Source organism: Coregonus lavaretus (genome assembly GCF_964263955.1).
Source record: "Coregonus lavaretus genome assembly, chromosome: 22".
NCBI classification, from domain to species: Eukaryota; Metazoa; Chordata; class Actinopteri; order Salmoniformes; family Salmonidae; genus Coregonus; species Coregonus lavaretus.
Genome location: NC_140009.1, coordinates 31,896,264 through 31,924,261, shown reverse-complemented (window position 1 = coordinate 31,924,261; position 27,998 = coordinate 31,896,264). Strand labels below are relative to the sequence as shown.

Sequence of the window (27,998 nt, the reverse complement as noted above, 5' to 3'; positions counted from 1 at the left end):
TTCTGCTCTAGCCATTACCACGAGCCCATCCTCCCCAATTAAGGTGCCACCAACCTCCTGTGATCCCAACAGCTGATATGTAGTGCCCATTTAACCAAGTTAACTTGGTAAAACTCCACCTACTGTGACTGTCATATAGATTAAAAAGTACACACAAAATTAGTAGCACAACATGGCAGTTTAATATCAAAATATCAAAAATATAAATAATGTGCAAAACAAAACAAGCTTGAACAGAGGCAGGTTCAAATTGAGGCAACACAGGCAAAGCCATGGCACATCAACTAACTTGTTTCACAATTGAATAAGGCACTTCATTATGAACTGACTATTCTTTGCCAGTACTCTGGTATTGTTTTGTCTTTCAATAGAAATACAATGTGAAATATAATGTGAAATACAGTATGGAAAATGTATGCACTCACTAACTGTAAGTCGCTCTGGATAAGAGCGTCTGCTAAATGACAAAAAAAATAAAAATACAGAGGGTGAACCAATACAAAACATCGTCCCTTGTTTAGTCCTTCAATAGAAATACAATGTGAAATACAATGTGAAATACAATGTGAATACTGAGAGTGAACCAATAGAAAACATTGTCCCTTGTTTAGTCCTTCAATAGAAATACAATGTGAATACTGAGAGTGAACCAATAGAAAACATTGTCCCTTATGACAATCAACCAACTGACAATGTAATAGTGCAATCATCAACATCTAAACATGGCACTTCAAATCTGGAATGTCAGAACGGCTTGGCAACGAGAAATTTGGGCGCTGTCTTAACACAGTGTGAGGAAAAGGCAAGTAAAATTCAAATACAAACTCAATTGAAAGAGCAAGAAAACAAATGCAGCATGCAAAATAGCTCCATATGTAATGTGGTCCTCTGTAGCTCAATTGGTAGAGCATGGCTTTTGTAACGCCAGGGTAGTGGGTTCGATCCCCGGGACCACCCATACGTAAAAATGTATGCACACATGACTGTAAGTCGCTTTGGATAAAAGCGTCTGCTAAATGGCATATTATTATTATTAATGTAACATTTTGTATCACTAGAATAAAATTCTACTTTAAAAATTGAATTAAATGATAATCAAATCATTTGGGGAGATTTCAACAATACAATCAAGGCGATAAACAACAAACTAAACATTTCAATAGTTACAGCTCCCTACACCATAAAAGCATACAGCATAAATACTATAAAAGCATACATTAAAATTCAAATAAACATACACTGACTGAACATGTTTTTGTGATGTCATTAAATGTGGGACATTTGGCTAGCTCCTTCCTTAGCGTGAGAATTTCCTGGGTCTGAATGCGGGGACCATGAGTTGATGGCGTGCTAGTGCCACACTCTCCTCTACAGGGGCTAGCTCCTCCGCTGAGCCCCACTTCTTCTTGGACTGGAACAACGAGACCAACTTCCTGTTCCTGCTGCAGTCTCTGGCCTGGGTCACATGGAACTCAGGGAACTCTGAACAAAATACAGACCACCATAGTTGTATAATACATTCTATGTAAGGCTGAAACCTAACTGTAAGGATGACCTTTTTGATCTTAGTAACAAAGCCACAGGCATTGGTATGACAATGTTATTCTGTATCAGACTGGGGAGGGAAATATTGGGGTCTTTGATCATTTCTGTGATTAGACAACATTTCAGAGATGTCAGAGAGTCAAAAATAAAATAGTAAGAGACACTCACGTATCTCCTCTGGAGCTGTTCTGTCTTCCTCTGTAGGCTCCCTGATGTTCAGGTACTGGCAGGCAAGATGGCCGCTGTAGTCCCGCAGATTCTTCTTCGCACCTGAGAGGAAAGGAAGAACATGTCAAACAATGACTATAAGAAAAAATGTACCTAGAAAAAGGCAATCAATGGCAGAAAGATAATAGATGACCTGTTGCATTGATACCCTCCATTCCACACCCCAAAGACAAAAAGCATGTGGGTTAACTTTCCCTGTCATTTACCATATTTTCCAATGAGCAGCTCCAAAATGTGTCGATGGCCATGCAACGCTGCAATATGCAGGGGTGTATAGCCCTGCAAAACAAAAAGTGAAAGATTATGCAAATGTATTCCCCACCAAAGACATAGGGGTATAATGCAAATTGTATAACCGTGTTTTTTTCAAGAACAAAACAGGCTGTCCAATACAGCTATTTGAACATAACCTCTTACATCCACTGTATGCAGAGTTCAAGGTTCAACCCTGGAAAAATGTACAAGGCGTTTTAATACCTACCCCCTAGAGTTTCCCATGGCCCCAACACAGCCAATGAAAACATGAAAGGAGAGAATATACAAATTACCAGAGGTTATGGCAACACAACGTAATGACAAAATACATAATTGCTAGTAATTCTCAGAAAATTGCCATAGTTGTTTGAGTTTGGCACGGTAATACATTTACACAATTGACATGATTTATTAGTAGACACTGTGTGGATGTGTTTTACTATACTTGTGCCACAAGAATAGTAAACGAACACAAATCTGACCAACTGGGGACATTTTGTTAGTCCCCACAAGGTAAAATGCTATTTCTAGGGGGTTTAGGGTTAAGGTTAGAATTAGTGTTAGGATTAGAATTAGGTTTAGGGTTAGGGTAGGAGTTAGGTTCAGGGTTAGGGAAAATAGGATTTTGGATGAGACTGAATTATGCATCCCCACAAGGTTAGTTATACAAGACTGTGTGTGTGTGTGCGTGCTGTAATGCATTTGCACAGCTGGATCTTCACAGGAACCATTACATCACCAACACCTCAGAACACAACTAACCTGGCTGCAACCCAGAGGCTCGTTGCCTTGGTAACCAATCTGCCTGGCCGGCCTCCAAATATACAAACAACATACCTATTACCTGATCACTTCCTGTGTATGATATACTGTACTGAAAGAGGAGGTACTCACATGCTGAAAGAAAATAAGAATAAGAGTATGACAATATTTTATAACATACCATTCCCAATAGCATAAGAAATTACAATACAGAACACAATACACCCCATATTCACAAAAGACAAGAGCATACTCACAGATCTAGTGTTAACGTCAGCCCCTGCGTTAGCCACCATGGTAGCCATGTCCTCTTTGCCATGTTTGGCTGCCCAGTGTAGAGCTGTCTGTGTCCAGAACAAGGAGGGGGAAATGTAAGCCATTCACAAAATACAGTGGTTTGAACCAAACTATTTCCCTATACAGAACAAAAGCCCTTTACTGCAACACCGACACAGGAGTTGCAATTTTTTGGTATACACAGATACTTGTATTGTATTGACATATACACAGACACTTGTATTGTATTGACATATACACAGACACTTGTATTGTATTGACATATACACAGATACTTGTATTGTATTGACATATACTTGTATTGTATTGACATACACACAGATACTTGTATTGTATTGATGTACACACAAATCAAATCGTATTGGTCGCATACACGTTTAGCAGATGTTATTGCGGGTGTAGCGAAACGCTTGTATTGTATTGACATATACACAGATACTTGTAGATACATTCCCAGTAGCGGTTAGTCAGTAGATAGTAATTGGCATAGCATCATTACTCCTCTACCAAGCGGTTTCAACACTGTGGATCAGATGAGAGCTCTGATAGGCTGGCTGAAGCAGTGGGCCAGCTGTGCACAGGAGGAGTGGCAAGATGGAGGGAGAGGTAGAGGGAGGGACGAAGGGATGGTTTCCTGCCATCTAACGGAGCCTAATTACAAAACAACACTGCACTGTGCCCACACCGGGGGGGAAGGGGGGGCAGCTGCCTGTCACAGGGAGGAAGATTGATGATGTTGGTGTGACCCTCAGAGGGGAGCGAGGGAGACCCACCCAGGAATCGCCCCACTGTCAGCACTCAGCCGTCAGAAAGACAAGGCTAGGGCCCTACCACGCTGTGTGCCCCCTGTGCACACACGCACACGCACACGCACACGCACACACACACACACACACACACACACACACACACACACACACACACACACACACACACACACACACACACACACACACACAGGCATGCATGCATGCGCAAACACACGAACATACACGCTCTGATACAACATGCACACAATTGACCACAATTTCACCTGCTGAATCGCCCATAATTACACAGCCTGAAGTGCTCAGTGCTCAGAGACCCATTGACAAGAGTAACACAGTTTATCACAGCAGCGGCACGATGTCTGAAAGGTGGATGTGGTTTGCGTGGGACTTAATGAGTGTGTGTGTGTCTGTGTGCAGAGCTTGGCTGCAGATGTCAGTCTGTGAACCACAACATCTATGTTTCTCAGTCTGACTCCAGACGTGGAACAGGGAGAGCAGAGCGACGATGAGAAGTAGGTTATCTTTGTCAATCAAGACTAAGAACGGTCTTTACTTTACTATAGAGTTTGCTAGGCAGCTTGAGCTCACTATCTATGAACATCCCTGTGCTTGTTCAAGGCCTTAATGGCATTTCTTCATCTCCTGCATTGCACACTACCATACCACAAACTCGGTGAACTATATAACAACCTCGATATCAAAACTCGTGGCAGTTGGGGGGGGGGGGGATACAACTCTAGATGTCCAAAACCAGTCTGGGAGACAGATTGTGATAGATGAAGTCTGGCTCTGAGTATCTCCATCTCTGTTGTCTGCCCTGTCACACGCTGAAGACGGATTGGTCGGCTGGGCCGTTTGAGTGGCAGCTTGGCGGGTCTCCTAGTGGGCGGGAGTGACGGACGAGGTGGGACAGGATGTGGCGTCATCCTCTCCTCGTGCCTCTCGCCCGCTGGGGCCACCCCCCGCATTCCTGCCTGACCGATGACCCACTCAGTGTGTGTGTGTCATGCACCCAATGTGGGAGTAAGTAGTGTCCAAAGGGACAAGGGTTGGTCAATAGGAAACATCTGACACAATGACCTATGGCCTGTGACACTTTCCTGTTCATAGTAAGACCACTGAGGAGTGATGGGAGAATGATTTACTTACAAACTGCAGGGTGAGAGGAAGTACGTCACAGTCCGGCACGGCAGAAGGGGGGAGCACATGTCACGTGTAGAGGACGAAAAGGAGCGAGAGATCAGGAAGGAATAGGATATGTTAGATGGGGTTAACATACGTGGGTCTTTGAATTAGCAATTCCTTGTCAATGATAGTTGAGGAGGAGAGTGTAGCTACACAATGCATCTGCTATTGGGAAAGTCAAAGTTTATTAGTGGTCTAAACTTTGTCTGATGGGGACAGAACTAGGCCACAAACGGCACCCAGTCCTCCTCAACTTCAAGCCCTAGGTAAGAGTGACTTCACCACCGAAGGGTGAAGGGGTGGGGGGGGGCATCAAAGCTGCCCGAGGGAGATTTAGCTCCTTCCCGGGGACACGGCCAACACTGTTCTTCAATTAATCCCAGCCTGCTCTATAACTTTCAGATTATCTTTAAGTGGTTGAAGTCTTTGTGGAGCATTAAGAGTCTCTCTCTAATCCCCCCTCCCATCTCCCTGCACTTCAATGGCGACCCTGGTATCTTGTCTGGGTGGGAATGCTGATGGCAAGGGCTTAGGGATAGGTCTTAGAAGGTGGTCTGACACAGGACAGTGTGAGAACCCCAACACAGGGGAGGGACAACAAACATGAACCCAAATCTCTTGAGCGCACAGGGAGGCCAATAAAGGGATTTGGGTTGTCAGGGGGGGGGGCTCCAGGAGCTAAAAAGCTATCTTCCATAATCCTTTTGATAGTTGCGCCTTTGAAATGCATGATCTTGATGTGTGTACATCACAGGGTTTTTAGAATACAATTAACGGAAAAATAACAATGGAATGTCGACTATTTGAAATGCATTTTTATAGGTTTTATAAAACAATAGGTATCATTTCAGAATATTATCAACTTTCAGTACAAGCAATCTAGAAACTTGTGGTCAAGAATTGAGATAAACAAGATATGAAGTAGACCCATACAACAATGGGATATCAATACTCAATTCACTTACCCCCTGACAGAGAGTCATGGTCAGTCAGGAACAACATAGCAGATTCCAAAAAGAAAAGAAAGAACATAATCGGTCAATCCTAATATAAATGTCATACAAATATTCCTAATCAAAGTCGTGGAGAAAGTATACTCACTGAAACGAAGTCCTGGTTTAGTCAAATGAAGGAAATAGAAGGAGGGAAGGAGAGTAACTCAATTTAGTGTTTTGCTCTTATATAGAATTCAACATGTTAGAAGACTTTTAGCTGTTGCATCCAATAAAACAAAGCTACCCATTTATCCACAAGATGTATATTGCAATGTTATGCAGACGTATGAAGGTGGTTCTTGGAAACCTTGGCCTTTGTGTCATTGTGAAGGGCAGAGGTGGAGGGGTAGAGGTTACCTTCTTGTTGGCCAGGGAGGGCTCCTGTTTTAGCAGCTGGGAGAGGTCAGAGAGACGGCCACAAGTAGCAGAGTAGATCCATTCCTTCTCCACAGGGTCCAGCTGTAGGACAGGGATTAGGACAGGGAGTGGATGAGCTAAGCAAATGGATAGTGTCCATAAAGTACACGTCTAGTATGTACAGTATATACAGTATTATTAATATTCATGTCTAGTATGTATATATTAGCATATATAAATGTGGAAACTCACGGCCACTAGGGTGGAGCGCATACTGCCCGTACACTTCTCTTCCTGCTCTTCCGACTCGGACTGAAAGTGGACGGACAATAAAGACATATTATATGAGTAATATCATGAGTATTATTGATCCAGCATGCTGAAGCAGCAGGGGCATCTCTCCCAACCGAGGCCTTATGTTGTTCCACATAGGAATGAAGAATGAATGTCCTAAGGCCCTAATAGACACACACACACACACACACACACACACACACACACACACACACACACACAAATCACTGTTTAGATCTTTATCACCTCAGACATCAAAAGGGAAGAAGTGATCCAACAAGTGTCAGACAGTCAGACAGGTAGGAGGGAGGCAAACAGAGCCACAGAGCAAACAGAGGTTTCACACCAAGGGGTCAATGTGATAATAACTGTGAACTCCACTGTTAACCAATAGACATGTCTGTCTGTGGACCTCCTCATGGGTCAGAGACCATCCCACCATCTGTGTTCCCCTCTGTTTTAAACGGGGTCAGAAATGCCCCGAAAATAAAGCACACCTTTCTCTGAATGCACAAGTGTCATTCTGGCTGATTAATGTGGGGAGAAAATGGCAGTTTTCTATATGTTTTGTTTTGTCAAGCACTTGATTGCTAATTGTTCTGAGATCATACAGGGACATGGTGTAAAAACACACAAGTCTTTCATGTCGCTGTCATACATGCCTTGTTTAACACGAAAAGTGGAGGCCTATTTATCCACTGGCACATGTCCACTTTTTCTCTGCTGGAAATAAAAATAACAGGGGAAGAAAAATATTGTTGGGCAGTTGAGTTTAATTTTGTAGAGTGGATCTCTCAGCACTTTCCTCCTCTCTGTCATGTAATTCCATTCTCTTTGTCTAGAGGTTTAGAACCATGGATTAGAACACAGTTTAGAACAGAGTGATACTTTAGCTTCCCAAGCTCTTCAAGAGCAAATGAGAGTAGCACAGGCAAGGTAAAAACTGTTTTTTTTTGCGCAAAGAGGAAGTTCAACCAGCCACAGTGTAACAGCTTTTTTAAACAGGAGAATATTTTCTAACTGGTTCTTTCCACAGCATCAATGATTTTTTGATACAACTCCCACTTTCTAACGTTGTCACATAAGAGAGGTGGTGAGATTCAGGAGGCCCTTTTACATTATTGTGATCTATGTAGTTATAGAGATCTGGTTACATCCCCTTCAACAAGATAGGAACACAAGCTAGGTTTCCATCCAATTGGCGACAGATTTGAATGTGAACATAGTAAAATCTGCATAAAAACAATATGCACCACAGGTGTGTTTCCATCAAACTGACCTGTTGCTGATAAAAGGCTGTGTGTGATAACATAGTGCACATAAAAAGGACTTTTGCAGTTAAGTTCCCATGTACCTAATAAAAATAAAATGGGTTTCCATCGCATTTTCAATTCTACTGATGGTTTTGTCACAAAAAAAATTGCGATAAATAGCAATCGTGCCCAATCTGGCATTGGCCCATACTCTTTAGACAAGAGTTTGCTGATAAAGTGGACATATGATGAGATATGGATAAGAGCAAAATCATTGTATTTGATAAATTGGCAGCCAAACACTGATCATCATGTCACCAGCATTAAAATAATAGCCTACCCTCGATATTTAGCCTATATTGGACATTTGCATTATCACTGATCATTTAACCACCATGTGAAGTTAATCATAACTTATTTAATCTGCCTATAAACTTTTCATGCTTTTCCACGTTGTGGTGGTAGGCTTACAGCGCAACATATCTCTTGACTCCAAGTTTACTTCGATATGATGGTTATTATATTAACTATATTATATTATATTATTATAATATTAATATTATATATTATTATTATTATTATTATTATTATGTGTAGGGTCCTAAAAAATCTGTTATATTTTTTTCCCAAATTCCGTTTTCTCCGTTTAGTTTTTCCAGGTTTCCTTTTTTCTTCAGGTTTTTCACTTACAAAATCACACTTTTTATTTATTTATAGAAAAACAACAAAATTGGATGTTCTAAATCCACAACAATGCTTGAAAACCACATCAGGAGACTACTTTTGAGGTCTAGAACAAATCTAAGACATTTTCATTTTTGGGTGTAGATACCCTTTAATTCAACACAGCACCAGCAAGAGACTTGTTTGGTTAGCAGAGTTTCTGTAGCACACATGTAATTGTAGAGTTTGCTAAACAAATCACCACTGGATTGCAGGGCCAGGACGATACCAGTATCGCAATATTGTTTTACAATGCAAAAATGAAAACACAAAGCAGATCTAATTCTTTGGTCCTTTAAAAACCTACTCTATGTAAAATATTGTGTGCTATAGCTTGGAAAATAAATAAAATGTGACTCTGGATGACAACACAATGATGTTTGTTTCCAACATTAGTGCTCTTTTCCTAAAGAAGTCAAATCTGTTTCCTTGCTACGATACTAACGAGTATCGTGATACTGGTATCATCCCTCCACTACTGGATTGATGCAAATAATCATGATATCATGACACCAGGTAGGCATACTTTGTACAGTGAGTATTGGGACAATGACACATTTGTGGTTGTTTTGGCTCCATACTCCAGCACTTTGAATTTGAATTTGAAATGATACAATGACTATGAGGTTAAAGTGCAGACTGTCAGCTTTAATTTGAGTGTATTTTTATCCATATCGGGTGAACCCCTTTTAGGGGACCAAAAGTATTGGGACAAATTCACTTATGTGTATTAACGTAGTAAAAAGTTACGTATTTGGTCTTATTTTCATTGCACGCAATAACTACATCAATAGTTGGATGCATTTGCTGTTTGTCTTGGTTGTGTTTCAGATTATTCTGTGTCAAACAGAAATGAATGGTAAAAAATGAATGTCATTTTGGAGTCACATTTATTGTAAATAAGAATAGAATATGATTATAAATACTTCTACATTAATGTGGATGCTATCCTGATTACGGATAATCCTGAATGAATCGTGAATAATGATGAGTGAGAAAGTTACAGACGCACAAATATCATACCCCCAAGACATGCTAACCTCTCACCATTACAATAACAGGGGAGGTTAGCATTTTTGGGGGGGTAAGATATTTGTCCGACACCATCATTATTCACATTATTAACTACTTTAGTACACATAAGTGAATTTGCCCCAATACTTTTGGTCATAGTCATTGTGTCATTTCAAATCCAAATTGGTGAAGTGAAATGAAAAAATTAACTTGCTTCAAAAAATTCTAAAAAATAAATAACAGAAAAGTGGTGCGTGCATATGTATTCACCCCCTTTGCTATGGAAGCCCCTAAATAAGATCTGGTGCAACCAATTATCTTCAGAAGTTACATAATTAGTTAAATAAAGTCCACCTGTGTGCAATCTAAGTGTCACATGATCTGTCACATGATCTCAGTATATATACACCTGTTCTGAAAGGCCCCAGAGTCTGCAACACCACTAAGCAAGGGGCACCACCAAGCAAGCGGCACCATGAAGACCAAGGAGCTCTCCAAATAGGTCAGGGACAAAGTTGTGGAGAAGTACATATCAGGGTTGGGTTATAAAAATAAATCATAAACTTTGAACATCCCACGGAGCACCATTAAATCCATTATTAAATTTTTTAAAGAATATGGCACGACAACAAACCTGCCAAGAGAGGGCCGCCCACCAAAACTCACGGACCAGGCAAGGAGGGCATTAATCAGAGCCAACAAAGAGACCAGAGATAACCCTGAAGGAGCTGCAAAGCTCCACAGCGGAGATAGGAGTACCTGTCCATAGGACCACCTTAAGCCGTACATTCCATAGAGCTGGGCTTTACGGAAGAGTGGGCAGAAAAAAAGCCATTGCTTAAAGAAAAAAATAAGCAAACACGTTTGGTGTTCGCCAAAAGGCACGTGGCAGACTCCCCAAACATATGGAAGAAGGTACTCTGGTCAGATGAGACTAAAATTTAGCTTTTTGGCCATCAAGGAAAACGCTATGTCTGACTTAAAGATTGCTGTACACCAGCAGAACCCATCCAACTTGAAGAAGCTGTAGCAGTTTTGCCTTGAAGAATGGGCAAAAATCCCAGTGGCTAGATGTGCCAAGCTTATAGAGACATACCCCAAGAGACTTGCAGCTGTAATTGCTGCAAAAGGTGGCTCTACAAAGTATTTACTTTGGGGGGTGGGGGGGGGGAATAGTTATGCACCCTCAAGTTCTGTTTTTTTGTCTTATTTCTTGTTTGTTTCACAAGATAAAATATTTTGCATCTTCAAAGTGGTAGGCATGTTGTGTAAATCAAATGATACAAACCCCCCAAAAATCAATTTTTATTCCAGGTTGTAAGGGAACAAAATAGGAAAAATGCCAAGGGGGGTGAATACTTTCGCAAGCCACTGTAATCTGATTGTGGTGCCATATTCACATACTCTAACATATTTAATCTGTCTATGGTTCAAAATCAAATCACATCCAATTTTATTGGTCGAATACACGTTTAGCAAATGTTATTGCGGGTGTAGCGAAATGCTTGTGTTCCTAGCTCCAACAGTGCAGCAATATCTAACAATACACACAAATATAAAAGTAAAAGAAAGGAATTAAGAAATATAGAAATATTAGGACGAGTCATATATATATACAGTACCAGTCAAAACCTACTCATTCAAGGGTTTTTCTTTATTTTTGCTATTTTTTATATTGTAGAATAATAGTGAAGACATCAAAACTATGAAATAACAAATATGGAATCATGTAGTAACCAAAAAAGTGTTAAACAAATCAAAATAGATTTGAGATTTGAGATTCTTCAAATAGCCACCCTTTGCCTTGACAGCATTGCACACTCTTGGCATTCTCTCAACCAGCTTCATAAGGTAGTCACCTGAAATCCATTTCAATTAACAGGTGTGCCTTCTTAAAAGTTAATTTGTGGATTTTCTTTCCTTCTTAATGTGTTTGCGCCAATCAGTTGTGTGGTGACAAGGTAGGGGTGGTATACAGAAGATAGCCCTATTTGGTAAAAGACCAAGTCCATATGATGGCAAGAACAGCTCAAATAAGCAACGAGAAACACCAGTCCATCATTACTTTAGGACATGAAGGTCAGTCAATACGGAACATTTCAGTCGCAGTCGAAAAAGTGCAGTCGCAAAAACCATCAAGTGCTATGATGAAACTGGCTCTCATGAGGACCGCCACAGGAATGGAAGACCCAGAGTTACCTCTGCTGCAGAGGATAAGTTCATTAGTGTTACCAGCCTCAGAAATTGCAGCCCAAATAAATGCTTCACAGAGTTCAAGTAACAGACATCTCAACATCAACTGTTCAGAGGAGACTGTGTGAATCAGGCCTTCATGGTTGAATTGCTGAATGAAACCATTACTAAAAGGACACCAATAATAATAAGACTTGCTTGGGCCAAGAAACACGAGCAATGGACATTAGACCGGTGGAAATGTGTTATTTGGTCTGGAGTCCAAATTTGAGATTTTTGGTTCCAACCGCTGTGTCTTTCTGAGATGCAGTGTGGGTGAACCGATGATCTCCGCATGTGTATTTCCCACCGTAAAGCAAGGAGGAGGAGTTGTTATGGTGTGGGGGTACCTTGCTGGTGACACTGTCTGTGATTTATTTAGAATTCAAGGCACACTTAACCAGCATGGCTACCACAGCATTCTGCAGCGATATGCCATCCCATCTGGTTTGGGCTTAGTGGGACTATCATTTGTTTTTCAACAGGACAATGACCCAACACACCTTCAGGCTGTGTAAGGGCTATTTTACCAAGAAGGAGAGTGATGGAGTGCTGCATCAGATGACCTGGTCTCCACAATCCCCTGACCTCAACCCAATTGAGATGGTTTGGGATGAGTCGGACCGCAGAGTGAAGGAAAAGCAGCCAACAAGTGTTCAGAATATGTGGGAACTCCTTCAAGACTGTTGGAAAAGCATTCCAGGTGAAGCTGGTTGAGAGAATGCCAAGAGTGTGCAAAGCTGTCATCAAGGCAAAGGGTGGCTATTTGAAGAATCTCAAATATAAAATATATTTCGATTTATTTAACACTTTTTTGGTTACTACATGATTCCATGTGTTATTTCATCATTTTGATGTCTTCACTATTATTGTACAATGTAGAAAATAGTACAACTGGAATGAGTTGGTGTGTCCAAACTTTTACTGGTACTGTATATATATACACAGTATGTGATGGGATATATAGAAATTATGGACAGTATATGGATAGAATATATAGTATATCTGAAGAATATGTAGGATAGAATAGTCTATGTACAGCAATAGCTAAATAGGATGGCCTAGAGTAGAATACAGTATATACATATGAAGTGGGTAAAACAGTATGTAAACATTATTAAAGTGACCAGTGTTCCATTATTAAAGTGACCAGTGTTCCATGTCTATGTACATAGGGCAGCAGCCTCTAAGGTGCAGGGATGAGTAACTGGGTGGTAGCCGGCTAGTGACAGTGACTAAGTTCAGGGCAGGGTACTGGGTGGAGGCCGGCTAGTGATGTCTATTTAAAAGTCTGATGGCCTTGAGATAGAAGCTGTTTTTCAGTCTCTCGGTCCCAGCTTTGATACACCTGTACTGACCTCGCCTTCTGGATGATAGCAGGGTGAACAGGCCCTGGCTCGGGTGGCCGAGGTCCTTGATGATCTTCTTGGCCTTCCTTTGACACCGGGTGCTGTAGATGTCCTGAAGGGCAGGCAGTGTGCTCCTGGTGATGATGCATTGGGCTGAACACACCACCCTCTGGAGAGCCCTGTGGTTGCGGACGGTGCAGTTGCCATACCAGGCGGTGATACAGCCTGACAGGATGCTCTCAATGGTGCATCTGTAAAAGTTTGTGAGGGTCTTAGGGGCCAAGCTGAATTTCTTCAGCCTCCTGAGGTTGAAGAGGCTCTGTTGCACCTTCTTCACCACACTGTCTGTGTGGTTGGACAGTTTCAGATTGTCAGTGATGTGTACGCCAAGGAACTTTAAGCTTTTCACCTTCTCGACTGCGGTCCCGTTGATGCGGATGGGGGCGTGCTAATGAGTTCAAACATGTTGTTGCATCTTGCTTTACATAATGACAGAACAGAGGGCAGCATTCAAATGCTAATGGTTGCCCCCCTCATATTGTTTCCCACTCTCAAACATCCATGGTTTGTTTCAAATCCAGGTAATTTAGCTACTGCCATCTGGTGGAGTTTTGCAGCAACAGTTCCTGCTATGACTCACTATTTTGTTCAGAGAGAAATTAAATAATAAGTATTACTAGGGAGGCAGAGGCAAAGGCCTGTAAACGTCCAACACGGTGAAATGTGACGAAGTAACATTAGGGGAAAGTTTATTCTCAAATTTATTTTCCTTGTTCCTCGTGTCCTCTGGCTCCAGGACCTGCTCTCCTTGCCTCCCTCTGGTGTTTTGAGAGGGAGGTGAGAAGAGCATCGGATGATATCTTCTCCTCAGAACTTCTCCTCCAGCACTCCCTGTGCTTCCCTCCGATTTTTTTTGAAAATAAGGCGAGGAGAGAGGACGCAAGGAATTGAGCAAAATACTTTTGAGATTTACTCCTGCTGTTACTAGCCTCTCACCTTTGACCCGGAGTCCCTGTCTGGCTCATCCTCTCCGTTGCTGTGCGCTAGGGGTTTCTCCGAAACGGACGGTGAGGGGGTCCTCTCTGTGTCCTGGTCCTGGAGGCACAGAGACAACATACAGAATGAGGCTGTGATGAGGCAGCCTTAGTCTGGCCTCATCAACATTTTAAAAAGGTCTTTAAAATGCATTTCATAAAGTGAATATCATCTAAAATGCTTAAACGTATATACAGTGGGGAGAACAAGTATTTGATACAATGCCAATTTTTCCGGTTTTCCTACTTACAAAGCATGTAGAGGTCTGTAATTTTTATCATAGGTACACTTCAACTGTGAGAGACGGAATCTAAAACAAAAATCCAGAAAATCACATTGTATGATTTTAAAGTAATTAATTTGCATTTTATTGCATGACATAAGTATTTGATCACCTACCAACCAGTAAGAATTCCGGCTCTCACAGACCTGTTCGTTTTTCTTTAAGAATCCCTCCTGTTCTCCACTCATTACCTGTATTAACTGCACCTGTTTGAACTCGTTACCCGTATAAAAGACACCTGTCCACACACTCAATCAAACAGACTCCAACCTCTCCACAACGGCCAAGACCAGAGAGCTGTGTAAGGACATCAGGGATAAAATTGTAGACCTGCACAAGGCTGGGATGGGCTACAGGACAATAGGCAAGCAGCTTGGTGAGAAGGCAACAACTGTTGGCGCAATTATTAGAAAATGGAAGAAGTTCAAGATGACGGTCAATCACCCTCGGTCTGGGTATCCATGCAAGATCTCACCTTGTGGGGCATCAATGATCATGAGTAAGGTGAGGGATCAGCCCAGAACTACACGGCAGGACCTGGTCAATGACCTGAAGAGAGCTGGGACCACAGTCTCAAAGAAAACCATTAGTAACACACTACGCCGTCATGGATTAAAATCCTGCAGCGCACGCAAGGTCCCCCTGCTCAAGCCAGCGCATGTCCAGGCCCGTCTGAAGTTTGCCAATGACCATCTGGATGATCCAGAGGAGGAATGGGAGAAGGTCATGTGGTCTGATGAGACAAAAATAGAGCTTTTTGGTCTAAACTCCACTCGCCGTGTTTGGAGGAAGAAGAAGGATGAGTACAACCCCAAGAACACCATCCCAACCGTGAATCATGGAGGTGGAAACATAATTCTTTGGGAATGCTTTTCTGCAAAGGGGATAGGATGACTGCGCCGTATTGAGGGGAGGATGGATGGGGCCATGTATCGCGAGAGCCAACAACCTCCTTCTGTCAGTAAGAGCATTGAAGATGGGTCGTGGCTGGTCTTCCAGCATGACAACGACCCGAAACACAGCCAGGGCAACTAAGGAGTGGCTCCGTAAGAAGCATCTCAAGGTCCTGGAGTGGCCTAGCCAGTCTCCAGACCTGAACCCAATAGAAAATCTTTGGAGGGAGCTGAAAGTCAGTATTGCCCAGTGACAGCCCCGAAACCTGAAGGATCTGGAGAAGGTCTGTATGGAGGTGTGGGCCAAAATCCCTGCTGCAGTGTGTGCAAACCTGGTCAAGACCTACAGGAAACGTATGATCTCTGTAATTGCAAACAAAGGTTTCTGTACCAAATATTAAGTTCTGCTTTTCTGATGTATCAAATACTTATGTCATGCAATAAAATGCCCATTAATTACTTAAAAATCATACAATGTGATTTTCTGGATTTTTGTTTTAGATTCCGTCTCTCACAGTTGAAGTGTACCTATGATAAAAATGACAGACCTCTACATGCTTTGTAAGTAGGACAACCTGCAAAATCTGCAGTGTATCAAATACTTGTTCTCCCCACTGTACATGTGTGGTTCAGATAAAGTGCATGGCTGAATCCCAAATCACCCCCTCCCCCCTCCATTTGCGCATTCACACACACCGCCATATGCACAAGTATCCCAACGCTGAGGGAGTGAAAATTATCGAAGGTGTAGGAGCTAGTTAGACCCTCTAAGCTAGCAAGGTTGCAGGCTCCACAGCCAAGTGCTATCCCAACACGAAACGCGATATGTTTGGAGTTTGCGCAATTTAATACAAAAGAATGGAGAGGCGTGCCTAATTATATGCCGGTGCATATGTTCATCTGATTTCTAGGCTTGACACATTTACCAAATGAAATACCTTCTAAATTAAATGTTTAACTGTTACGGAGGTTTATATCTTTGTTAATTAGAATTTTATGCTAGTTTTACTATTTAAATGTGGAACATTAATTGCATCATTCAAGTCACCAGTGTGTCCCGAAGTTGATGGGTTTATTGATCCTCTCATCACTCGATGGAAGTCACCCTCGGAGTTGTCATCATCAGCAACACGTGACAACGGATGGCCCTCCGAGCGAGTTAGTAGAGGCGAGGGGGTGGTTTGGAATTCACCGCACCAATCTATTGCCATGCATAGGTGTGCCTTACGTTAATTGTTTGCTACCGAGTTGATTGCTCAGGTTGAAGCCAGGTATGGCGACTTGAGTTAAATAGCGTGCAGCTCACCCATCCTTTCAGTCTCTCTGAGCAGTAGCTCTAATCATATTCTATTTGATGCAGCTCTGTCTTTTAAACTAATGTCCACTTGACTAAATATGGTAATTTACACTACTGAATGCAATTAACTTAAATCATGTTTTCCATAGTATTACCTGGTCTAATTAACAAAGTAAAGTTCAGCTAATTAAATGTACATTCTCATTGGTTAATCATTATGAGCGGGGTTTAGGAGCAAAGGTAGAAAGGCTGTCCTTTTCTCTCAGCTCAGGGTTGAACACCATTTTACAACGTGCTCCATAGCAGTTTGTTTGTGGCGTCCTGTATGTACAGGCAGTTGATGTTAGCTGTCCTGGTTGATTCTCCTAGTAAGGGGTAGAGTTAGGCTTTGTTTAGCACTGGAAAAGGGGTACTCCCTAGTTATGCTGTTTAGCATTTAAGCCTAGTCTTAAAACTCTGGGTCTGCTATTCAACAGAGGCCATCTCTCCATTCTACATTTAATAAGAGCATTCTTGATTTACACCTGCTTACTGTAACTCTGCCAAAGTTCTAGGTAGTATACTATATGTGCACATCATGCCAAAACCACTTGTGTTGTGCTGTTGCCCTTCTCCTGTGTGAGTAGAAATATTGTTTGCACATACTTATGTGGACACTGACACTATCGGCTTAGCATTTATTCTCTTTAAAAGTGATGCTTGTACACACACTAAGGCTGCGTTTAGACAGGAAGCCCAATTCTGTTATTTTTTCCACTAATTTGTATTTTGACCAATCACCTCAGATCTTTTAACATCAGATCTTTTTCAGAACTGATCTGATTGGCCAAAATACCAATGAGAAAAAGGAACAAAATTGGGCAAACTGAACAGCTGGGTTTTACTCAAATATCATTGTGCAATTAACCCTAAAATTTATTAGGAAATACAATAAGAATTTCACAGCTCAAACCAAAAATGGGAATGACAACCAGAATTAGGTTGTTAACAGCTACACCCTTTGAGTAAAGATATGGTAACTGGCACAAGCCGTTTGTTTGACTTTTTCCATAAAGTCCATAAAATGACAGATAATTTCAAAGTCTTGCTTTCAATCCATGCTTCTTCCTCTCTAATGCTATGCTATTTGTGTGAGTTATTTTCAGCTTTATAACATTATGTTGATAGGTTGCTATCAATGCATCTCATCCCTCTTTTTTTTGTGGGAAACAAAAACAAAAATGTCAAAATTGATCATGGTTGAAGCTCACCTCCTGCATGTGCTCCTGCTTGGGTGCCTCTTTGACGGTAATGCTGGGGCCTCTTCCACACCACGTCCCCTGTGAAGGCTTCCTCGCCTCGGCCCTCTTGGCCGGGTCAGACTGGAGGTCTGGTTCCCCCTGGGTGTGGCGAGACGAGACCCCCGACACATCCCACTGGGCTGAGGCCGAGGGCCTGGCAGGGCTGGCCGCAGGACTGGCCTGTCTGTCTGTCCCAGGCTCTGTCTCACTGTCCTGCTTCTGCTGCCTGTACCTCTTCTTCAGAACCAGGTACTTCTCACCCTAATGGGGACAGACAGTAGGCAGGCAGGTGATGAGGAGGAGGGTATAGGACTACTGTATATGAAAGTTTAAGTAAAGTCATTATGCAGAGTGGCATTTCTTAAACTAAATTATATTGTATTGTGGAAATAATTCAAACTGTTTGAGATGTATTTGTAAGTTGCTCTTTCTAATTGCTATGTAACTGAATGGTAATAACAACATTGTGTAGGCCTACAACCGATAACAGAGGGCTGGGGCCCTAATCCTATTGATAAATAGCAAACTACATAGTAAACTGACACAGAAAATAAGTGCCCAATCCTTTTTTTTGTAACAATTGAACTACCATGGCTGAGTATAGATAGTGGGAAGGCAACTTAATTTGAGTGTGGAACATTAAAGAACTATGCACACTTATAACAGCACACTTTCTACAAATGGTCAGAAGTTCTCCTATTTCACTTACGTTCTCTGATTTCACAACAGCAATCCTGTCAATGATCTGTTTGAACTCCTCTCTGTATTTGGCTGGGGAAAAGAAACAATGTCGGCATCATAGAATTAGGAATTAGAATACTAGAATGGGCATGAACCTTCTTATGATGGTCCAAAAGTCAGCCATGTTGGTCAGGGAGTTGGTCAAAATCTTTATCTGCACTGTATATGTGTTAGCTAGCCAGCTAGTTTTAGAGGAATGGTTCCATAAATATTTCTAATTTACTGCCAATATGCCAACATTCCCTTCAAACAATGCCGTCAATTCACAGCCATATACACTGGCTCAAATCAGTTTATAATAGGACTTAGACAAGTTGTAAATGCAACAAGTACTGATATTGTATCATATAATTTTCCAAGAAAAACATAATATGAGACAGTTATGGTCTGTTTACATATATTTTAGAGGCTATTTATACAGAAAATGTGCATAAAACCTATATAAACTGTATTTTTATTATATGACAAGATTTTAGGTTTACCATAATTCCATTACACAATTTCTGATACATCACATGCCTTACTTTTATTTTTTCTGCATAAGTAAAAGCAGGAAATGCATCACCTATGCCTCTACTGCCATTCATTCCAATTAGACTTTTGGATTTCTCCCTGGCCAAGATGGCTGCCATTTTCACCCTATTCTGGAAATGTGTGGTTTATAAAATATCCCCTCTAGTAATTTAATAGGATCTTTATGGTTGGCATTTCAAGTTTCAAAAACATGATATCACTTTTTGTTTTCTCCCAAAACCCCAGACTTTCATTCTCTGAGGGGGTTAGAGAGAGAAAAGCCATATCATTTGGTCTAACAATACTCTATTACAAGTGTAATAATAGCTTTCTTATGGAATTAACTCTAATGGGATTAAGTGTTATCTTACGATTGATTAGATCTATCTAGTTGACAAGTCATATCCTCTCTAAATCAGGCTATTGAATCACTCTGGCATTCCAAGACGTAGACCTATTGAGCCTGAAGAATGCATGATGGCTATTTGAGATTAAATGTGTGGCCTGTGAAGGCTTGTGGTTGATCTGCCCTCCCTGTTACTTCATCATCTTTCCTCTTCCTGCAGAGGTCTGCGTCCCAAATGACGCCCTATTCCCAATTTAGTGCACAACGTTTGACCAGGGCTCCGGTCAAAAGTAGTGCACTATATAAGGAATAGGGTGCAATTTGGGGCACACCACAGGGGCTCCAGGAGGGAGGGGCTTTTATTCTTCATTCCTCTGCAGGCCAAACACCGCTCGAGTTGCAAAACAATCATCTCAGAACAAAGTCACTGACTGGGAAAAGGGACAAAGAGGAAACCAGGGCTCTCTCTGCCAACATGAGGCAGGCAGAGATAAAAACAACTCTTCTCTCACATCATCTCCAAAAAGCCCAACCCCAAACTATCTGTCTATTTCTGCAGTATTAAAGCTTTCCTATGGGAACCCAAACAAACAGCAAATTGATGGCTATTATAATAGTTAACTGTTTAACTCCCTCTCCGACAGATACAACTGGGTTTGTGAAATTATTTTCAGACTAGATGCTGACAGACGTCAGTTTGTATAGGCTACTGTTTCTGAGAATGTATCTATCTATTACTCCAGCCAACCAGACCACTTAACATAGGCCATCTTAGTTCAACAGACAATACTAATGGCTGAAGCCCTGTGTTTGAAAGAATGTTTAGGTATGTAAGAATATAGGTCTGAACAATTTAGTTATTTCCTTTTCCCTGACAGCAGTAGGGAGGGGAAAAAACATTTAGAATGAGACAGTTGCATCGCTCACAACTTCACATCCACAAAAACAGGAAATCCAGAGGAAGTGGCCACTTGCATCTCATCAACAAAATAATTCCTGGCTTAGTAGTACAGGGGTGACAGTTTACATATTCAGTCATTCATTAGCTAAAAGGTAGACAGATAGCCATAGCAACTGGACAGACAGAGCAATGTTAGCTATAACTTTCCCACGATGTCCCCATTTTATTCAATCGTAATAAAAGAGCACTCCATTAGCGATCTAGTTGTGCTGGTGGTGCATGTGGCCTAAATTATTGCATTATGATTAAAACACTATTATCGTGCAATCATGCCCATTAAAGAAGGGAACACATGTCGTTATAAAAGACTAAGTACTGGAACTATGTAATGGAAATCATTTTCATAATTGGACACTCCAGCCATGTCAGATGGCACAATATCAAAGCAGCTTTATTTGGAAACCTCTGTCTGTCAACAACTGTACCACTGAGATAGCATCTGGACAGTACAACTGGTACAACTGTAATACAAGGTCACATTGGATAATCATTCATTTATCTAGCGCCTGTCAAACATGTTAGGGCCTAGTTATTTTATCCAGTACCAAGCAGGGATAATGCCCTGGTGGATTGCATGGCAAATGATTGGTAAAGCATAACATCTTCTTATGTCACTGTAAGGAGACAATATCGTCATTTCAGTTACAATTTGGGGGAGGACATTGGAGAAAATGTATGTTGTACAAATAAAATTGTAACAGTCTCAGGTTTCAGGATAATGCCGAGTTGTGTTCATGATTCTGGGGCTGAATGCTATTAATTAAAAGGCAGCACCATAATCACACTATTTATCAGGGTGAATCATTGTTGTAATGGCACAACAGAATACCAAAGTCCAATGGTGAAAATAGTTGGTTGGTGTGGTCTGGGTCTGAGGCAAGGCTTGGGTAGCAGGCACTGAAGAATTCAAGCAGCTATAACTGGTCTCGGAAAGGAAATGACAGAATTCCTGGTGTAATTGTTCTGTTTATAGGACCTTTAATGTAAAGCAGATGTTAAGTTTAGGCTACCCGACTGGGAATTGGGAACAATGATAAACGAATGGGTTTGAGGGAAAACTATTCATGAAATAGAATTGTTGTAAAGGAATTCATTGTATATGATCATATGATGTGTCTGGACCACACAGAATATATTATTGTGACAGCTACATACATGACAGATGTCGCACGAGACGAGAAACAGTGATCTCGCGTCAAGTCACCATCACAAAGCAGTTGATGAGAGCAACTGTTGCCGTTTCGTTGAAATCATTTTGAAATTCTACATTTTCGATACAATGTACTGCTACTTACCACGCAGCTGCATGTCGTTATGACCAATGAAAGGCTTGTATGTTTTCATTAAATCCGCATTTTTCACTTTCCCTCCGGCTGAATAGAAATAATCCAGCAACGATTCTTCACTGACATCACACATTCTTGCTTTATGTTTGCTCGTTTTCTATGACAAAATCAGGCTTCTTTTAGAATTGGTATGGTCTTGCTGCTATGACATTGTGCGCTCCCTGGCTAATTTCAGAAGGAAAAAAAACGTGTGTAGCACATGTCCAACTTCACTCCACCCAAACCCAACCCTCTCACTGCGCCCCCTCCGTTTAACTCTTTCAGGGCTGAAAGAAAGCTGTGAAGGAAAAAAGCCTTTTGAAAGCATATGTTAAAGTATAAGAGATCTTTCTAACCAACTTGAACCATTGTGTTGAACCACAATTACAAACTCTTTAACACTGATGATAACATTCCCATAATAACCTAACCCATGCATCCCAGTGGATTACTTTGTGTACTAATCTTTTTTTTTCATTTTCCCTCAATTGTATTATTTGCATATCCAATACAAACTCAGGGGTGCATACTGTCGGCAACACATAGCGACCTCGTCAAGAGGTTCGAGCCTCTTCGTGTAATGGTTAAAGTGTTGACTTTACAGTCTCGAGTCCCGGTAGGTGCCACCACTTGAATTTGCTTTTGCTGTGGGATGGTGCCCTATGAGGCCATCCGAGAGGTGTGTATCTGTGAGGGACTTGGCATATAGAAGTATGGGGACACGCCCTCACGAAAAGGGGGAAATGTAGTGACCTTAATGCTGCGTTTGTAACCAAGTGGGAGGTTGGAATTGACAAGTTATGAAGTCGTAAATACCAGTTCGATGCATTGACATGCTTTGAACTCGTTGAGAAACGCCAATAGGCTAATGGCCTAAAAGTACAGCTATTATGCTTATAAACAAATAATAGTGATCAAAACCATATTAATAGATTGCTTTTTATAAATAATGTTTTGTTGTTGCATTTAACTCATGAACATTTCCTTAGTACAGGGTTTCCCAACTGGCCGCCCGCATGCCGAATTTGGCCCTCAACTGATTTTATAACGTTTTCGGAAAAAATATAGATTGTTTTGTTATTTATTTGTATTTTGGGCGGGGGGGGGGGGGGGATAAAATACTGTAAAAACACCAGCAAATCAGCTCCAAGTGATTTTCATTTTGGAAATCTGTTCCAAAGTATTCCCATGTACAATAGAGAGATATATGTGATCATAGGGGGCACATAGGTGCCCTGTCAGATTTGACCTGTTGTTTCTCTGTAATACTACTAGCCACCTAGCAATTTTATGAAGTTGGCTTTAGCTAGCCCAGATAGGTTCCCAATCTCCCAACCTCATAACTAGCTACCAAGCCATTTCAGGCTGTCAATCAAATGTGAGTAGCTAGCTTGTCTAACTATCTTAGCTGGCATGCCTGCTGACAAGGTTGGTAGACTTTAGAAAAGCAATTTAAAAAAGCAATTAAATGTACTGAATAAGACTCACATTCCTTTGAATCTTTTACCCAGATTTTAGCAGAGATGCAGATATCTTAAAAAAAAATAAAACACCAGTCAGGAGGATACAGACAGCTCAAGAGGTATGCTTAGATATGCAGAAAAATAGACCTTTATTTTTTTGGGACATAGAATTAAGCATAATTATTATGGCTCTAGATTGCAGGAAAAAGCTGTTTCAGGTGTTTGAAACTTCAGGACAGCGGCCTAGCCTCAGTCTGGACCGCCCCCCAGCCATCTACACATACTTTGTACCCTCCGATTTTTGTTGTGCATCACACCCCTGTATGTGATCATATACAAATGCAAGCAAGGTTTGAAATGATTATGTTTTAGTCAAATATTTTATATCTGTTTGTGCTTCTTGCGGTCAATTTGCAGTATACAAATTCTTTGTCCCGGCCCCCTGACCACCCGCTCAAGAAAAAATCGGCCCGCGGCTGAATCTAGTTGATGATCCCTGCATTAGTAGATGACGTCAGATGTTAGCATGCGGGAGAAATGGGAGCTCCGGAAGACAGATGAGTTTCCCACTAGTAATTATTACTAGTTGAAGGGCCGTTCAAGTGTATGTTGCCAACACCTAACGACCTCGTGAAGCGGACTGCTTGGCGTAACGGTTAAGGACGGTGTTAGCTTGATAGTCGCTAAACCCAGGTTCGATTGTCGGTGGGGATACCCCCCGAATCCGCTAATATCTTGTTTTTGTTTAGGCTATTTCTATACTGGCTTTTAGAGAGATGCGTTGTCTATGATTTGATGTAATATGAGTTTTTGGAGATTTAAAATAACACATTCTCCTTACAACTTTTGTCTCAGATTGTTCTCTATGCCTAATACTAGGCCTACCTTTGTTGCAACCTGGACTCAGAGCATTTCGTATTATTCTGTACGTAATACTATTTAGTATGATACTGTATGTTACCTTTGGTATGGTTACATAAGACAGATGGTTACTCAATGGTGGAAAAAGTACCCAATTGTCATATTAAAAGTAAAGATAACTTAATAGAAAATGACTAAAGTAAAAGTGAAAGTCACCCAGTAAATACTACTTGAGTAAAAGTATTTGGTTTGAAATATACTTAAGTATCAAAAGTACATTAAATTGCTAAAATATACACTATATGACCAAAAGTATGTGGACACCTGCTCGTCGAACATCTCATTCCAAAATCATGCTGCTATAACAGCCTCCACTCTTCTGGGAAGGCTTTCCACTAGGTGTTGGAACATTGCTGCGGGAGACTTGCTTCCATTCAGCCACAAGATCATTAGTCGGGCACTGATGTTGGGCGATTAGGCCTGGCTCGCAGACGGTGTTCCAATTAATTCCAAAGGTGTTCGATGGGGTTGAGGTCAGGGCTCTGTGCAGGCCAGTCAAGTTCTTCCACACCGATCTCGACAAACAATTTCTGTATGGAACTTTCAGGGGCATTGTCATGCTGAAACAGGAAAGGTCCTTCCCCAAACTGTTGCCACAAAGTTGGAAGCACAAAATCATGTAGAATGTCATTGTGGTCCTCTGTAGTGTGGTCCTCTGTAGCTCAATTGGTAGAGCATGGCGCTTGTAACGCCAGGGTAGTGGGTTCGATCCCCTGGACCACCCATACGTAAAAATCTATGCACATATGACTAAGTCGCTTTGGATAAACGCGTCTGCTAAATGGCATATTATATTATATTATTGTATGCTGTAGCGTTAAGATTTCCCTTCACTGGAACTAAGGGGCCTAGCCCGAACCATTAAAAAACAGCCCCAGACCATTATTCCTCCTCCACCAAACTTTACAGTTGGAACTATGCATTGGGGTAGGTAGTGTTCTGACATCCGCCAAATTCGTCCGTCGGACTGCCAGATGGTGAAGCGTGATTCATCACTCCGGAGAACGCAATGGCGGCGAGCTTTACACTACTCCAACCGACACTTGGCATTGCGCATGGTGATCTTAGGCTTGTGTGCGGCTGCTCAGCCATGGAAACCCATTTCATGAAGCTCCCAACGAACAGTTCTTGTGCTGACGTTTCTTCCAGAAGCAGTTTGGAACTCGGTAGTGAGTGTTGCAACTGAGGACAGACAATTTTTACACGCTTCAGCACTCGGCAGTCCTGTTCTGTGAGCTTGTGTGGCCTACCAATTCGTGGCTGAGCCGTTGTTGCTCCTAGACGTTTCCACTTCACAATAACAGCACTTACAGTTGACTGGGGCAGCTCTAGCAGGGCATACATTTGACAAACTGACTTGTTCAAACTGACTTGTTGGAAAGGTGGCATCCTATGACGGTGCCACGTTAAAAGTCACTGAGCTCTTCAGGAAGCCCATTCTACTGCCAATGTTTGTCTATGGCTGTGTGCTCGATTTTATACACCTGTCAGCAACGGGTGTGGCTGAAATAGCCGAATCCACTAATTTGGGGGGGGGGGGGTTTACTTTTTTAAATATAGTGTACTAAAGTATCAAAAGTAAAAGTATAAATCATTTCAAATTCCTTATACTAAGCAAACTATACGGCACCAGTTTCTTGTTTATTTTTATTTACGGATAACCAGGGGCCCACTCCAACACTTAGACATAATTTACAAATAAAGCATTTGTGTTTAGTGAGTCTGCCAGATCAGTAGGGATGGCCAGGGATGTTCTCTTGATAAATGTGTGAATTGGACCATTTTCCTGTCCTGCTAAGCATTCAAAATGTAACGAGTACTTTTGGGTGTCAGGGAAAATGTATGGAGTAAAAAGTACATAATTTTCTTTAGGAATGTAGTGAAGTAAAATTTGTCAAAAATATAAATAGTAAAGTAAAGTACAAATAATCCAAAAAACTACTTAAGTGGTACTTTCAAGTATTTTTACTTAGTACTTTACACCACTGTGGTTACTTAACGGAAAAACGGTGGTTGATCAGGGTGGATGTATAACACAAATGTCCAACAACCCAAAGGTTGCAAGTTCAAATCTCATCAAGGATAATTTTAGCTAATTAGCAACTTTTCAACTACTTACCATGTTAGCTAACCCTTCCACTAACCCTAACCCTTTTAGCTAACCCTTCGCCTAACCAAATTTGTAACATATTGTACGTTTTATAATAGGAATTGTAATTTGTGATAGATTATACGAAATGGGTGATGGATATCCACAAATTACTATATACCATACTAACATATCATAATAAATGGAGTGTCTTGATTTACGTACAGAATAATACGAAATGCTCTGAGACCAGGTTCTTTACTTGGGTGTGGAACCATGCCCCACAGCAAGAGGGCCCATCCTGCTCAGTCAGAGCCCCAGTGTAGTGGATGGCTAGTGTCAGTTAAGGTATTATCCTAAAACACAATGTCAGATTAATTGTGTCAATGCGTTCTGAATATTAAATGTGTTTGATTTACCCTAGTAATCTCACTCTCCCTTTTTCTCCACTTGTAGCGAGCTACTCTTTAAATGAATTTCTATTTCATTAAGAAATATGCTTGTGATTTCAATTTCATATGTTTTACCATACAAAAAATACAATATTGAGATGACAATAAGCTCCTTATAAACTGATACAATTATAGAGGGGAGTAGGCCCTAGTCGCTACTAATCTTGCATGTCATAAAAAAATGTGAACCTTATGCTCTGCCATTTTAGAAAATCACCCTTTATTATGAGGGTCAAGAATGATGATCCGCTGACATGTGGTCCTCTGTAGCTCAGCTGGTAGAGCACGGCGCTTGTAACGCCAAGGTAGTGGGTTCGATCCCCGGGACCACCCAAACACAAAGATGTATGCACGCATGACTGTAAGTCGCTTTGGATAAAAGCGTCTGCTAAATGGCATATTATTATTATTATTATTATTATTATTATGTGTCATGTCTTTGTGTTGTAAAGTACCAGACAGAAGCTGAGAACATATTTAATCACTTCGCCAATACCGAAATTCACTGTGTGGAGGGAAAATTATATGTAGCAATCATGTAATTACTTTGCTCACACTATGGAGCAATTTTGGAAAGTACTTTCAAAGTACATGTAATCACAGTATTGAGGATACACATCCTAATGTATAGTAGGTAGAATTTGTCTGTACAGACTATATCCATAAATAGGGTGACGTTAACATATTGCCATAGGGAAACAATGTAAAAGGAAAGACAAACATTGCAGTAAATAGCTATATCGCCCAAAAACATTTTCTCAACAATATGCTCTCAGTCTAACTTCCTAAGGTGTAACTTGGGGGATTCCATTTTACATTTAAATTTTTGTAATTTAGCAGACGCTCTTATCCAGAGCGACTTACAGGACCAATTAGGGTTAAGTGCCTTCCTCGAGGGCACATCGACAGAATTTTCACCTTGGTCGGTTCAGGGATTCAAACCAGTGACTCTTAACCGCTAGGCTACCTGCCGGGATGTATGACCAGAAAGATTCCAGACCAGGAAACACACAGAGAGTGACCCATCATCTGTCTGTTTAAACCTTTGGGGCCTTGAGGGATATTAAGCTAGTTGTGGCCCTCCCAGTCTCCAAAAACATGAAGGTCAATCAGTCTCTAACTAATGGCAATGCGTGGCGT

At 41.2% G+C, this 27,998-nt stretch overlaps 1 protein-coding gene across 1 annotated transcript; it reads right to left on the bottom strand.

Moving 5' to 3' along the window:
* Positions 1-163: 163 nt before the first annotated feature.
* LOC311149927 (ankyrin repeat domain-containing protein SOWAHC-like) lies at positions 164-22,132 on the bottom strand. The gene is made up of 10 exons (XM_084187155.1): positions 21,904-22,132; positions 18,757-18,818; positions 18,018-18,308; positions 14,256-14,354; positions 6,647-6,706; positions 6,395-6,496; positions 3,048-3,158; positions 1,980-2,052; positions 1,714-1,815; positions 164-1,482 (listed from the first exon to the last, which is right to left on the bottom strand). Exons 1-10 carry the CDS (start codon positions 22,025-22,027, stop codon positions 1,298-1,300), a joined length of 1,209 nt encoding a protein of 402 aa, XP_084043281.1. The 5' UTR covers positions 22,028-22,132; the 3' UTR covers positions 164-1,297.
* Positions 22,133-27,998: the final 5,866 nt, after the last annotated feature.

Coding starts and splice junctions, on each gene's coding strand:
- LOC311149927 (XM_084187155.1), bottom strand. CDS start 22,027: ATGTGTGATGTCAGTGAAGAATCGTTGCTGGATTATTTCTATTCAGCC. Junction 14,355..18,017: donor AGCAGGAGCACATGCAGGAG/GTGAGCTTCAAC, acceptor CTGTGCCTCCAG/GACCAGGACACAGAGAGGAC. Junction 6,497..6,646: donor TGCGCTCCACCCTAGTGGCC/GTGAGTTTCCAC, acceptor CCTGTCCTACAG/CTGGACCCTGTGGAGAAGGA.